At 51.8% G+C, this 15,840-nt stretch overlaps 1 protein-coding gene across 1 annotated transcript in view; it reads right to left on the bottom strand.

Moving 5' to 3' along the window:
• Positions 1-15,840, bottom strand: part of ZFHX3 (zinc finger homeobox 3) — a 1,259,585-nt gene that overhangs the window by 145,072 nt on the left and 1,098,673 nt on the right. The window contains 2 exon segments of the mRNA XM_054696960.1: positions 331-827; positions 5,845-8,612. Coding sequence (XP_054552935.1) covers positions 331-827; positions 5,845-8,566 — 3,219 coding nt within the window. The 5' untranslated portion in view covers positions 8,567-8,612.

Here is a 15,840-nt window from a genome sequence, read left to right as displayed (position 1 = left end):
ACAGTAAGGGTGCAGGAGAGAGGGAGGACAAGCATACAGACGCCAGAAGGACGGAAACAGCAATTATGAGGAAGAAAAAAACGTCAAATACCAAGATAGCAGGGGGAGGGCGGTGTCTAATGGAAACTATGGGACGGTATCAAGCTGCTATAAACAAAACCTGCCCCCCAAAATGCCGCACCCCACACGGCAAACATCAGTTGCCACAATGTGCTTCTTGAGGAAGCAGAGGCCAATCCCCTTCCCAGACGAGGTCATCCTCCAGCCACCAACCCAACCAGGACATGGTCTCTCTTCACCCACGCCTGGCCTTCCCCCGTAGGCTCTTACCTTGTACAACTTCAGGCTGGCCTCGTGCCTGGAGTTGACCGTGTGCAGCCGCAGCTTCTCCAGGCTATTGGTGTAATAGTCACAGGCGTTGCACTTGAGGTGGACGGGGTTGCCGATGGCCACGCACTTGAGCCGCCACTCATTGGCTTTGCCGCCCTCCTTGATGTGGGCCACGAGCTGGTACTTCTGTACGTGCTTGTCCGTCTTGCAGTGCAGCTGGAAGTTGGCCTTGAGCTGGGTGTTATAGCGGCAGAGCTTGCACTGGTACGAGTCCCCCATCACGGCCTTCCATTCGTCCTCGGGGAGGCTGCGCTCCACATTCATGTGCAGCCCCAGCATGTCCAGGTTGTCCGTGGTGAACTTGTTGCACACGGCGCACTGGAAGAGCTTCAGCGACGGGTCGTTGGTCTGGATGAAGCTCTCACCCAGGTTCATCAGCTCCTCTGACACCAGCTGCCCGCCCCCGAGCCGCATGTCTAGGGGGATCTCACCGCCCACTGCAGGGGAAGGAGAGAAGAGAATCAGAGGCCAGGTCCGCAGCGGTACCCAGCCCTCCCTCCCCTCCGCCCAGGGTTCAAGAGAAAAGGCGGCGTTTCAAGCATCCCCGGGCACTACTAGCTGAAAAAAATCACCAGGATAATCAACTTGATGTATTCAGATCTTTCCTACAAACATTCTGAGGATTTGTAGAAGGCTTTATGTTTTCTCTCTTTTTGAAAAGAACACCTGGAAAAAGGTCGGAGCCATTATCTCTTGAATACCCCAACTCTGTGCCAAGAAAGGCAGGAACGGGCCTCATCCACTGCACAAAGAAGAATCTGAAACTCCGGGCCCCAAAACTTGAACCCCATTCAAGATTCAAAGCCTTCATGGGGAATCAGAATTGGGCCCCGAATTTACTTAAAGCAGCAGGGTCCGAAAAAACTTCCTGGGGTGAGGGGCACCTTCTGTATCTGCACCGCCCGTCGTGACTGTCTCCGGTGACATCTGGCTAGGGGACACCTGAAATACGGACACCGTGCAGCTGAGGAACAGAACTTCTACTTTCCACTTCAATCAATTTAAAGTTAGACAGCCTCGTGCGGCCAGGGGCTGCTGCACTGGCCAGCGCCGCTACAAATCAGAGCTCTCGGGAACTTCGGTCGCCCTACTCCCCACCATACCCCATCACTCACTGTCCCAACCTGCCCGTCAATGGTGCCAGCTCCTCCCAAGTCTCCCCAATCACTTGACCTTCCCCTTTTCTGAGCCCTAACACTGAAATGTCGGGCTACTGAAGAACGTCGTCTTCAGTCACATACAGAGCCTCATGGGGGCCAGTGTCCCCCTCAGGGTACAGCCTCTTTAGCTCAGGGGTCTTCTCCTCGCTGACCCTCTAAAGAGTGCCCAGATCTTCAGAGGGATGCTCAAATGTCTGCTGTGCCAGACAAGGGCCAACATGGGCCTAAATGTTAGAGGTTCAGGAAGCGGCTGGAGACAGGCAGTGAAATGCAAAGGTTAGCTCATGGCGCTGAGCAAAAGGGTGGGAGAAAGGTCTGCTCATCCCTCTCTCCCCTGTTCTTGTTCAGTCCATCACTGCCTCGCATAAAGCGGGGACGGGCTCTCAGTCACTGGCCATAAATTAATGCCGTGAGCTTGTGTTTACATCATGAGAAAGGCCCGGGAAGAGCAGCCTCCTTCCACTGCCTCGCAGCACAGGGTCAGGCAAGCCTTCTATTTTTTGCTTCTCCCCTAAACACGTGCATGCCTGAGCGATTATGTCCGTCCCTGTCCCTCCCCAACTGTGTAGTTGGGCAGTCGGGGTTTTTTTTTTTTTTCTTTTTTTTAATGACTGATTAGAATCCAAGTTAGTTTACAATCAAAGGGAAAACGTGATTTTTTATTTAACGGTTTTCTTACTTAGACGACATGAATCTCCTCCAGTGAGAAGGAGTACCAGTTCTCTGAAGCCGGCCTGCTGGCTGGGAAGCCACGGAAATCTTTTGCACGTGCATTCCAAAAGCTCAGGAAGCTTTCTGCTCATGTCTCTGGCCATCTCCCCTGGTGAGAGGAGCCACCAACTATGACATTCTTTTTAGGACAGGAGAGAAAAAGAAGAGGGGGCGGGGAGAACAGAAAAGCTCCATCCAGGAGCATCCGACAAACAGGCTGCTGTAGTGAGCGTGGAAACTGCCTGGAGGGTAAGACAAGGAGCAAACATATATTTGTTTCTGGTGCCAACCACCTGAAGCATCAGATCTTCTCCACTTTTTAAGTTTAACCCTCAGCACATCAATAAGTTCTAAAGAGAAATTCAGCTGTCACTTGCTGGATGCCTGAGTGAAAACAAGAAGTGCTCGAATACTCAGAGAAAATATGTCCCTGTTCCCACTCCAGCTCTTAAAATCAAATGCAAATCAAAGACAGAAGCAGAGAGGCAGGGAGACAAGGGCACCCGGGAAGCCACAACTCCCTCTGAGAATACCTTAGAGAGACACACCAAGAGCTTAGCTAGCCACAAATCCATTCAGCTACAAGAGAGGGAGAACCTCACCCAACTTACAGGTCCCCAGGAACAGCGCCCTGTCAGTGAGAAAAACAGGTGCTTACTGTTCAGCGGTGCTGGACAGTCTTGGGAAAGAGGGGGCCCTGCCCCTTATCCCACACCCCGGTACATAAGCCTGCCCCCCCCCCCACTAGTACATCCTCAGAGAGGCGCATAAGTCACCTTCTAGAAGCAAAGGCAGAAGCAGAGGAGCTAGTAAACCTCACACAGAAGCCCTGTGGCCAGCTGGATACATGAGAAGCTCTGGGTGCCCACAGAAACTATCTTTTGCTCAGTGTGTGCTAAACTTTGAGTCTAAAAGGGGAGGCCTGGAAAGCTGTACCGAGGACCTCAAGTCTAACAACTTTACAAATATCCAAGGGGTATCAAGGTGTGCTGATCCCTCCCTGAAAGGCCTCCAAAAGAAAAGCATATCCCTGAATCAGAGCGTCTGATAACACAAAAGAACAGGGGCTGTCAAGGGAGGTTATGAGAACAGTGACTTTGCAAGTGGGAGTATATTTCACAAAAACTTTTGTTGTCCTGCAGAACCCTGTAACAGCTAATCTTGTGAACAGACTTCTCACAAATGGCCTGAAGAAAACTCGGCAGAGCTGCAGATGGTGCTGAGAGTTGAATCTCTTCTCGCCGGCATGTGTTGGCTTCCGCTAAGGTCACACGACTTAAATCACACGTTCTTTGGGCACTTCCTATGGTACCCACACCCACACAAGCTTCCAGCATAAAGTATCTGCCTCTCGCTCCATCTTAATAGCTCTCATAGCCTAAGGAAGGCACAGAAGATTCCAGAAACTCACAAGCATTGACAATGGGAATTCAAGGACCCATCCTGAATTGATCTGGATAATGTCCTTAGAAGTAAGAGCTCAATTCTCTCTTGGACATAAAGCGCAGATCTTCTGTGCACTTCCAGGACACGGGGATTCATTCTCCTACTTCCTTGACATCTGCCATCTACCCGTAATGTGTGACGCCCTGCAGAGTCACAGAAACTTGGTATGAAAACAAAAATACTTCTCTACCTCTCAATTCAGGCCTCAGTCAGAAAGTTTTTTTCTGTTTCTCAAGGTAATTTTAAAAATCTTACTTTGACCCAGTATGAACCTTTTTGCTGTGTCCTCCTTCCACTTACATTATCTTTGATTTGCTCCAAGATCTGCCTCCCCAAGGTTTTTAAATCATCAGACAAGAAAATCCCAATTCCCACAGTCATAACAAAAAAGTCATAGAGTACCGAGGCTCTCCCCTGGCATGCAAGCCTTGTGGTCACTCTGGGGACAAAGAAGATCATTTGAGCCCTCAATGCATCCATGATTAACCATTCGGTGAGACATCATTCAACTGTTTGGTGATCAAGTATCAACAGGCCAAAGTCCCAAAATGGAGCTAAGAACACAGCAGCAAGGATTCAAATCTAGATGCAGAGTAGGAAAAACTAAGTGCTCTGAGATATACACTCATTGGCAACAGTTAGCACTCACACACCACACGAATAAATATGTGCCAGCTGGTGAAGTCTGGCCCCATGGCATTAACCTAAACCAAGTCAGAAGAAAAGGCACTGTTCACACTTTGGGGCCAAGAACAACTTATCCCCACGATACTTCCTTAATTCAGGCCAAGAAGTGCCCAGGGATATCAGGGAGAGGCGACAGCAGTGTCTCTCGGAGGCACAGGTAGTGGGGCAGGAGGGGCCCCATTTATCTGGGAGGATAAATCTATCCTCACAGATAGATTTATAGATTTCTTTGCCATAGAAGCTGACTCCCAATTGGTCAGAATTCATTTTATTTAAAGACTCCTGGGCCTCCCCTGGTGCACAGCGGTTGAGCGCTGGGCTGCAAAGCTGCCCACAGCCTCTGCAGCGCCGGTTCAGTCCCCGGCCGGCCAGCAAGGGTCCCACATGGCACACAGACCTCTCCTGCTGCGCCCGCTGCTCCCCTCAGCAGTGTATTTTGTCAGTCTGCCTGTTCTGTTCCCTGCTTTGGCTCTGGTGAATTCTCTCACCCTCCTGCGCTTCTGACTGTACCCAGTGCTTGTATAAATAAATAATCTTAAAATATATATATATATATATATATATATATATATATATATATATAAACGTGAATTAAAAAAAAAAAAAGACTCCTGGTTTTCAACATTCAAACGGTCCCTTGGTCCCATTCTAGAGCTACTAAAGTCTGCTGGTTAAGACGCGGTATCCAGACACTGACAGCTCACCTGCTCTAACATGGGTCATTTCTCATGAGAACAGAGGCTCTTAGCCAGGATCTAACCAGTATGGGAACTTAGCTTTCGCTGATGTGCGCTCTTAGAATGTATTCATTTTTCAACTATCACACCGCTCCCTATGGTGCCCCAGGGCAATTCAATTCCCAATCATACTAGTCACCAACAACTCCTGCAAAATAAGAAAGAGAATGCATTTCTCATGGAGATCTAGGAAAACCACATGGGGCTCTCCCTGCTCACCCAAACACAAACCGTGGATTCTCCGAACTAGGGACACAAAGGCTCTGGGCTCCTCTAAGGAAATGACCACCCGAATTTCAAACTCCAGCTACAGTTTTCTCTAAGTTAAATATTCAATAGAACCCCAAACTTTCAGATAACTGTGGCACTTTTCCAAATCCGGAAAAATGGCAGAGAAAGAGATGAGAACAGGAACAAGCAAGGGAGGTTGACCAGAAGAAACCCAAAGCTCAGAGAAATAAGGCCAGGGTGCCGTCGAGTCCCTGTTGAAGGCCTACGGTCGTCCACGCCACAGCCAGAGTCCCAGGGGTTCCTGGGAAAGATATGACCACGAGGCACCCAAGTTTGCACAAAACCAGCCCAGCCCAAGAAAGTAAAAACCAATGGAGCCCACGGGGCTCAACAGGATCCACGGAACAACTAGCACCTCAGCCCATTGTCACTTGGCCCTGGTTTAACCCAAACCATCAGCACAAACAGGGAGTCAACCTCACCTATAGCCGGCGTCATGGGGGCCATGGGCCCGGCGGGGTCCAGCTGGAATCCGCTCATCATGAACTGCGCGTCCGAGGCGGCGCTGTCCATCTTCAGGTTGGGCAGGTTCATGTTCTGGGCCAGGTAGTACTGGTACAGCTCGGCCTCGGCGGGCGAGGGCAGGCTGCCCAGGCCCAGGTGGCGGTTGTGCTGGATCTGGGTCATGTTCTGCTGCAGCAGCATCATGTTGTGCATGTGCTTCTCACTGGTCATGTGGATGCGGAGGTTGCGAGCCACATTGGTCTCGTAATCGCACACCTCGCACCGCCAGGTGGGTTTGGTTTTTGGTTTGGTGGGCGAGGGGGCCCCGCAGGAGCTTCCGATGTTGGCGGCGGCGGCGGCAGCCGCCGCCGCCGCCGCCGCCGCCCCAGCCGTGTGGCTGAAGACCTGCTCCCCCCCTCCGTTCTGCAGGTTCTGCATGTTGTTGAGATGCTTGTCGGACTGCATGTGAATACTGAGGTTGCCTTTGGTAGTTGTGGAGTAGTTACACACCTCGCAGCGGAAAGGCTTGTAACCACACGTGTAGCTCTCGCCTCGCGCCAGCCGGGGGTGGGGCTGCCCGCTTTTGCAGTAGACGCAGGAGCCCCCCGGCTCTGGGTGCTTCTCCTTCATGTGCGCCTCCAGCGTCTGCTGGTACTTATAGTGCCAGTTGCACTTGGGGCACTTGAGTGTCTTACACGAGTTGCGAGAATGCATCATGGTCATGTGCCCGCCCAGCGAGCGGGAGGAGCCCAGGACCGTGTCGCATTTGGGGCACTCCACGCTGCTCCCCGAGGGGCACTCCCCCACCCCAAGCTCGCAGAGGGAGCCAGCATGCTGGTGATGGGGGACGAAGCCCCCATCGTCACCCTCTGTGCTTTCATTTGGTTCTGGTGCTGTGGCATTGTCTTTATTGGCACTTTCGTCAGCGAAGTCCAGCCTCCTGCCGCCCTCTGCCACATTGGCCCTGACGCCCTCACTGTTAAAGCTTAAACGATTCCTCCTGTTCGCACCATCAAAGACAACAAAGGAAGAAGCAGAATTAGAACTAGTAGAAGCTGTGCCCCGCGACAGGGTCTGGAGCACATTAGGCATTAAGGGGGAGTTAGAAATGCTTTGGTTTGAGAGAGCAAGGTCCTTCTTGCTGCCGCTACCTGCCGTGGCCCCCGACTCCTCGTGCGGCCTGTCCTCCAGCTCCTCGTCCAGCTCGCTGGGGAAGAGTCCTTTGCAGCCCTCGTCTTCCTCGTCCTCCTCGTCCTCCTCATCCTCCTCCTCCTCCTCCTCCTCCTCCGCCTCCTCCTCCTCCTCCTCCTCCTCCTCCGCCTCCTCCTCGGCGGGCTCTGCTTTCTCGGAGAAGCAGTCTGGATCGCCGGCTTCCTGCTTCTCTCCTTCCGCGGCCCCAGAGTCCTTGCCCTCTGAGGATTTGGTAGGACTGGAGGCCAGAGGCCCCAGGGGGACTGAGGTAATGGGGGTCTTCAGGACCGAGCTGGTGAGCCCACCAAGGTTCAGGAGGGGGCTGGGGGTCAGGATGCCAGCCTGGGGCGGCTCGGGGCCGGCGGCGGAGCCAGCTGGGAGCGCCTCCTCCCCTTCCATGCGAATGCCACTGAATTTACCGTAAAAACTGTGTCCGGGACCTATGAGGTTAGCTGTGGAGACTAAAGGGTGCTGAAAGTTTTTGTTTTTTGGTTCCAGAAAACTTACGAGGGGTTCCTTGTCTTTGCCAATCCCTTGGATGATAGCGGAGATGTTCTTATTGCTAAGAATTTTCCGCTCGTCGTCGCTCAGGGTCATCCGATGGTCGTGCACCGCGTGGGTCACAAAGGAACGGACGTAGCCGAAGGAGAGTTTGCACAAGAAACACATCAGGATGGGCTTCCTCTTGCCGTAGAGCACAAAGCCATCGAACTTGGACAGGTCCACATTGTTGGGAACATCTTTGGATACGCAGGAGCTTTTGGCAGAGCCGTCGCTGTTCAGGTAATCCTTGCTGCTTTTGTGTCGCACGTCAAACACGCGGAAGCTGTGCAGGACGGGGCTGAGCCCCGCCAGGGCTGAGGTATTCGGGAAAGCCTGGTCTGGGCCCTCAAACCACTTCCCGAAGGATGAGGCTATGTGGAAAGTGTTGATGATCTGTGGGTAGACTGGCGCGGCACAGGCGGGGTCCCCCGGCTGGCCCCCCGCGGAGGGCAGAGAGTTCAGAAAGAGCGGGGGCAGGGGCCCGCTGCCGCTGCCGCAGGCGCCCCCGCTCTGGGCCAGCTGGCTCAGGCTCTCCACAATGTAGGCCGAGCCGTCGGGCTGGTAGACGATCTCCCCGGCCAGGTTCTCCACGTCACTCTCCTCGTCTCCCTCCTCGCTGCTGTCGCTGCCACTGTCCTCGCGCAGGGGCGGCGGGGGGCGCGCGCCGGGGCAGTGGTGCTCCATGTAGGTCTGCAGGCTGGCGAAGGAGGCCGAGCACTCGTTGCAGCTGACCTCCTTGCCTGTGGGCTCGGCGGCAGGGCCGGCCGCGGCGGGGCCCTCCGCCAGGCGCTCATTGAAGGGGGCCCTCAGGCTGTCCAGGGGCCCGTGGTTCTCGCTTGTGGACTGCTCCATGCTACTGGGTTGGTCGGGGAGGTGGGTGCTGTTGAGTTCAGTCCATTGCTGGTGCTGAGGGATACCGCACCCATTGTCCTTCCCCGAGACGACGGGCGAGTCACAGCCTTCCATGGTAAGGCCTGCGTGGAGCTTTCATTGCACCCAGTACGGATCGGACCTGAAGAGCAGAGGCAAGGGGGAGAGGAGGGAGAGAGGGGGAAGAGAGAGAGAAAGGAAAGAGGTTAGGAGGGCCAAGGCTAAGGTCCCGCACAGAGACGCTACCAGGCTTCTGTCCACACCCACGAGAGGCCGCGGGGGCAGCAGGGCCCCGGCCATCGCGAGCAGGAGGCGGGCGGCACCCTCGGGGTCCTCGGCCAATGGGAAGGGGACATCAAGAGCACCCCTCTTTGTCTTCAGGCTGACCACTGTGTTAACCCTGGCCGGTTCCGGTTCTGTCCTTTGCCAACCCGCGGTATCAGGGGCAGGCCCGGCGACAGGCCACGGCGGAGGAGGCGGAGGAGGAAGAGGAGGAAAAGGAAGCGGGGACCACCCCATCTTGCCAGCCCCTGATGAGGTCACAGAACGGCGACCCCGCAACAAACTGACAGCAACACAAAGCATCACCCCCACCCGTCTGTGGGCCCAGGGAACACCAGAGCGGGATGCGAGGAGGAAGGCTGGGCACCCCCAGAGCAGGCAAGGTCAGCCAGCGCAGGGACCCGCGGACAGACTGCAAGGTGAAGGCGCCACCTAGACTTGGATGGATGGTGTTTGTCATTTGAGAAGGTGACAGGAAAGGCTTCGAGGGCCGCCGACTCAGGGCAAGGACGCAAACCTGGACATGTTACGCAAAGACCCCCGTCAGGGTCTGGGGCTACCGTCGCCTCCCCAAGCCGGAGAAGCACTGTGCTAAAGGCAAAGCCGAGGGCTAAGTCTACACATGGGCTCCCTGCTACTCCAACACAGTGAAACAGAAAAGGTGGCTCTCCCAACACCCATCCGCCCCAAACCCCAGAACACCCCTGCTTGTGGCTCAGGGGGCTTCAGGCCAGAAATGCAGAGGCGCAAAATGCAAGCTTGCTGTTTGGAGGACAAACGGATCAACATCCCTGCAGCACGGAATGCGCCCTGTCTGGAGGAGCCCCCACTGCCTTGGGGGTTTGGTCTGTGAAGGGCCTGAGGAGCTGGGATCACAAGGCCGTCTTCTAGCTATTGATAGCTATCCCAGCAGCAGCCCTTCAGCCCCTGGCCTTTTACATCGCCCACTCCAAAGTGCCAGTGAGCTGAATTTGACCTCAGGTCACCCACAGCTGCTCAGCTCCTGTGGCAACGTCACAGGGGCATTTCTCGTGCCTAGCATTGCTCCTACAGACAACTCAGCACTTCGTCAGGCCCCAGTGGGGTTCCTGCCAATCCCTGGTTACGTCCCCTCAGCCCCCAATCCTCCTTTCTCGAGAACACTTGGCTACTTCTCCACCCACCAACTCATTCATAAGCAGCAGATAAAGGTTTTGGCTGGGCTTGGTCCCCCCCGCAACCTCCCATCTGCCCATTCCTTTTTTCGTTTCTAGATTCTTGACAGCACAGTGAGCCAACAGCTCCCCCTCGGGAAAAGATGGGGAAGGCAGGTTTACCGGAAGCCTCAGGAGAAATAACTTTTTGGAAGAAGGTGTCATGTTTTGTTTCAAACACACACACACACACCCTACCTCTCAGTATGTAACCTCCAACTCCATGACACCAAAGTTCTGTGTGCCTGAGAAGAGACATACTGATTTTAAACGCTAAACCAAACAGCAAATGCAATGGGACTTCCTGGGCAGGCTGAGCAGGGATACAGGTGAGAACCCAGGGCGGCGCTCCTCGAGGAGGCACCCGATTGGCTGGATGACATCTGACTGACAGCTCAGGCCAAAAAGGTTGGCAGGCCCGAAGGGGTGGGAGGGTTAACAGCCCAATTGTAAAATCAATGTCATAAATGCTTGGTAAGTTACAGGAACATGCGGGAAGGGGAGGCCACGATTGATAAAGGAGAACAGCTTTGATGCTTCACCGGGGACTTGCGTATCGACAGCCAAGCCAATCTCCTCTCAAGTCTGGGCTGGGCCAGCGAAACCTGCAAGCGTTTACCCATTAATTGGTGGGCTTTCCGTGTTCCACACCTCTCTTCCTCCTCCACTGATTATCCCACGGAAGGGTTGGGACTCTGAAAAACTTGCCCAACTTTGTTTTCTATTCCCAAGCAAAGGATGTCAAGAAAGGATGACCTCTGAACTACAGATGACCCTGTGACTGGATGACAGCCCCGTGACAGGGGATGCGTGGGAGAGCGCTCATCTGCAGGGTTAACAGCTCACTGAGATGCTGGCGGTAAAGGAGGACCCAGTTCAGGATCTGAGCTGCCTGCTCTGGGCTTGCGTTCAACACACGCTGGCCACAACAGCAGAGCCTTAGACAGCCTCGCTTTAGCAAACCATGCACAAGCAGCCTCGTCCTCATCAGGGATACTGTGAGAATGCAGACTCCCAGGTCCTGACCCAGACAGAACCTGCATTTTTAATGCCATCTCCTGGGAATGGGAATGAAAAGCTTGAGACACTCTCTGCTTTCAATCTTCACTGACTGCCAGCTCCTCTGAGGTACCTACACTGCAACCAGGCAGGGTCAGTCTTGGGCTCCCTCACTCCTGGGAGGGGCAGAGGTGGGGGTGCAACAAGATGTGACCAGAGCAGAGATGAGTACCTCTCTTAAACCTGCTCAATCCTTTAGTTCAAGGACCTGAGGCCTGCACTGCTCTCCGGCCCGGCTGGTCGGTAGGCCGGCCATCTAGCTCTGTTTATCAGTCAGTCAATAAGAAAAAGGTAGTTCTTACTTAAGGAGGCAGAAGTCAACTCGGCAGGTCGATCAGCACTCTGTCTGTAAACACAGTTTCCCGTAAAATCAATGATCTTCAGTTACAGAGGGCAGCCTGGGAGCCCAGCGGGTCCCCAGCTCTCACAGGCAGCTCTGCAACTAGGCTCTGTTTAGACCCCTTACTCCTCCCCAGGGTCTGTGCCCCTTCCTCATCCTTCACTCACACCAGGCCAGTTCACACATCACAAACCCTCAACTACTCCTACAGTCAGCTTCTCCTGTGCCACTTTCACCCCAAAATTGCCTTTAAACACATATGCCTTGCATTGTACTCAACATGGGGTATTTTCCTTTTATAACTTGCTTTCCGTTTTAGTTTCCATAGTAAGGATGCAAGGATTTAGACAAGGAAGTCCTCAAGGAACTTACCAGGTTCCTTCCATACAGCACATCCTTCCGTAACACGGTTAAAGGGAAGACATAGCAGTGATCTATTCCCCCACCCCTTTCTCTGCTGAGTGCTTACCCCTGCCACCTGAAATGTCATCTTGTACAGAAAAGTGCCAACCACTTCATTGAGAGCCCCCTACTCTTGCCCCTCATAAGCCGACAGTTTCCTTGGAACCTCCCTGTGAACGCCCTATGGGTCTTTGCGAATATCAGCCTTTATTTCTCAAAGACTGTTTCACATGATAAAACGCCACCATGTTGGGCCTCCCTGGTGGTGCAAGGGGTTAAGCACTGCACTATGTAGCAATCTGCAGCCTCCGCAGCACGAGTTCGATCCCTGGCCGGTCAGTGAGAAACCCACATGGTGAGGCAGATCTCTCCTGTCTTCCTGCTTCCTGCTTCTCTCCTGCTTCCCTCAGCAGTGTATTTCAGTCTGCCTGTTCTGTTCCCCACTCTGTCTCTGGTGGGGTACAGGCCCCACATCTCTGACCTGTACCCCAGCTCTTGCACGCATAAATAAATCTTAAAAAAAAAAACAAACTCCACCATGGTTCCTTAGGGCCCCCCACTAACAAAGCCCTCCAATGCCCTCTTTAAGAAAACGTGCTGTGAAGGTGTTGTCACATTCCTTTAAGTATGGAACCCGAGTACAGAGCGACAGTTATGGGGAAGTTGGGGGGGTGGCTGCTGTTATTAGAAAGGGGAGGGGGCTCCCGCGGCTGCTTCAGCTCCCAGAGAATTAAACATGAACAGTCGCACTGTGTAATTTTAAATTGTTAATTAGCACAGGGTTAATTAGGCGGTCCTTTCACAAGAGGCTGTTTGGCAGAAAACCAAGAAAGGAAACAAAGGGGAAGGAAAGAAAAACAAAGAGAACAGAGACAGGGAGAAACTGTTGCCTCCGCGAATAACTCAGGCAGAGTCACCAGAGAAGCAGACCAGCGGGCAGGTGGGCGATGTGGGTGCTTGGGGGTGCCCTGCAGTCGCTTGGGGGTGCACTGCGCTGCTGGGGGGCCCTGCTGAGCACCATATTCCTGAATGAAGGCAATTTGACAGTAGGCGTCAAAAGTCTCAGAAATGCACGTGCCCTTTGACTCAGCAATTCTCCCATTCTAGGCAAGGACCCAAGATAAGCATGAAGATTCAAGATTATTCATGACAACATTTATCACAGGGGAAAAGAGAAGAAGTAAAAAGATGGAAATAATCTGACGAAACAAGGGACCACTAAATAAATTGAGAGTGCGTGGAGTTTCATAGGCTGTTATCAAAGAAATTTTTTTTTTTTAAAGAAACTATTTATAGGCATGGGAAAATGATTCCCCAGGACAGTAAGTCAATGAAAGGTACACAGGCATGCATAGGGAGATGCATGAGGTTGGAATCAAAGTTTGACAACAGTGATTGCTAGGGGATGAATTGGGCCACTGGGCAATTTTGTTTCCCCCTTTGTGTCTTTATTTCCGAAAGCTTTTTCAAATTAAAACGATTGTAATGGAAGCCATCACCACTTGATTCCAGCATGGCATTAAGGGCCTCAGGGGAGATACACCACCTTGATCCCCATCGCCACTCTAGGAGACAGATGCTACTTTTATGCCTGTCTGAAAGATGGGGAAGCTGGGGCCTCCCTGGTGATGCAAGGGGTTAAGCACTATGAAGTTATCCATAGCCTCTGCAGCAGGAGTTCGACCCAGCTGGCCAGGGAGCTACCCACATGGCGCAGCAGACCTCTCCTGTCTCGCCCGCTGCTCCCCTCAGCAGTGTATTTCAGTCAGTCTGCCTGTTCTGTCCCCCACTCTGTCTCCGGTGAATCCTCTCACCCCCCACACCTCCGGCCTGTATCCCAGTTCTTGTATCCATAAATAAATAAATCTTAAAAAAAAAAAAAAAAAAAAGATGGGGAAGCTGAAGTTGTCCAAGGTCAAGCAGTCTAAATGACAAAAGCATTGTGGGGCTGTGGAGTCCATGCTCTTAGCCAGGGTACCGTGTTTTTCTTTAATGTTGGTTATCTCTGAGAACCCCAAAGGCCCCTACATCCAACATGCACATTCAGTCTTTACATCCCAGGGGATCTGTCTCAGGATAATGGGACACCAGACTACTGTGCTAAGGAACATTAGTTCATACAGATGCCCTTCTTTTTTTTGGGGGGGGATAATGGGGGGAGGTGAGTTCAAACTGGAACCCCTGTATATCTTCACACAGGACAAAGGAGACAGTGAGAGAAGCTGCCACAGAAAACTGAAAGGTATGCTTCATATCCCCATAAACCAAAAATGTATTCAGTTTGTCACTATTTACTGTGCATCTACTATGTGTCAGATCCTAGAAAAACAATGACAAACATCTTTACTCATATTCTTGTGTGCTTGAGGCCTCACACCAACAAGTAGGATGTCAGGTGGTGAAAAGCACTCAGAAGGAATATAAAGTCAGAGAACCAAAGTGATGTGTGTCCATCATTTGGAAAGTAATGACATTAGACTTGAGAGGATATGTTGCAGCTTATATAGCACAAGTTCCTCACAGTTTTAGAACAGATTCAACAACTGTGAATAGCATCTGGAGTTGAAAAAAAAAATCCTGAGGAATTAATAATTAGCTAGTCTCAGTAAGAAAACACACATAAAATAAACTGAAAAACAGTTTCACTTAGGTTCAATGATATGAGAAATTCAGTGGAGAGGATTCTTTTTTTATTTTAATAAGGTGTCCCTAAAGTTTACCATTTCTTTGTATCCAGGATAGCAACTGGTCTTTCAGATTATGATGCATGGTGGATTTTACAGCTGCTGGATGCCATTACATAAAGTACCCACTCAAAGGTCAGAGTGTCTATGACAGGCCTCCGGTTCCTGCCTTGTCGCTGATCCTCTCCACCGAAATCAAGACGTGAAGAACAAGACCAACGTGCAGAGTACATAAAGCTAAGAGGACTAATTAATATGCTAAATGGCGAATCAAGACTAAAAAATAATCTTAACAAGTTGTAGCAAACAGGCTCAAAGGCACAATATAGAATTTTGAAAGGATAACCATGAATTCCTATCTTTACATTCATGTTTCACTAAAACCGAAAGACGGAAGAGACTTGGATTAACAGGAATTCAAGCAAAAGAAAAAAAAAGAAAAACAAAAACAAAAACAACCCTGTGTGGAACTTCACTACCAATGGGGGCCAAAAGCTGACATGGTGGCCCAAGATGGCAATGTGACCTGTGGTTAAAGGAGGACAGTAACCTGTAGAAACTCGGCGAGTTCCCAATCCCATCATTTTCTCTGTCTGCACTCTGGGGAATCTTGCAAGAGGGGTGCTGACAGAGAAGCCCAAGTTTCATCAGACTGGCTGGAATGGACTGCTCAGAGGTTCGGGAAAGAGCAGGCCCACTGGTGGGAAAGACAACTGTCCTCCAGCACGGAAGCACTGCCTGCCACATTCATTACGTGTCCACTTAGCTTGACTGGGAGTAATGAGGGGAATTTATAAGGGATTAGAGTTCAGTTCAATATAAACGAAAATCTATGTCAAGATTATCAAAGTTCCACAGTGGAATGTTGACTCTGAGATACTACACTCCCTGGCTTCATGAGCGGAAAAGAAGGGGGTTTGGCTGTGGTCGGGAGGCTCCATCAGGCTGCCTCTTGGATCCTTCCAAAGGTGAAGATTCTTTTCATTTCTGGGCTACTCAGTCAGCTCTGTGATCCTGTGGCATCATGCACATGGTAGCGCACTGCAGCTCCAAGTTCTCCCTCTGCTGTAATTCTCCATTGACCCAGCTTTGCCGCTAGGCTGTGGACAGCTGGAAGCAGCTTCTGTGTCTCCTTCATCTCTGCACCCTCCACACCCAAGGTGTAGTATGTGCTTAATGAAACAATGAGGGGAATTAAGGCAGTGGGAGAAAAGATAACACTTCAAGAGGAAAAAGATGACCCCTGCTGGGTTTTTTTCCCCTCTTAGTTAAAAAAATGTCTCCCCTAAATGGCAGGACTCCTTGGAGAAATGATCAGTTCTTGGGTTTGGGGTGAGGAGGGCACAAGATGAGCCTGGAGCATCTTCTTAAGCCAAAACATAAGGAAGTGCTGTATGAATTAGGACAGCG

The sequence above is a fragment of the Talpa occidentalis genome, unplaced genomic scaffold (assembly GCF_014898055.3).
Source record: "Talpa occidentalis isolate TD23 unplaced genomic scaffold, MPIMG_talOcc4v2.1 talOcc4.17, whole genome shotgun sequence".
Classification (NCBI taxonomy): Eukaryota; Metazoa; Chordata; class Mammalia; order Eulipotyphla; family Talpidae; genus Talpa; species Talpa occidentalis.
The sequence above is the reverse complement of the archived record's forward strand: the minus strand, read 5'-3'. Positions and strand labels throughout refer to the sequence as shown.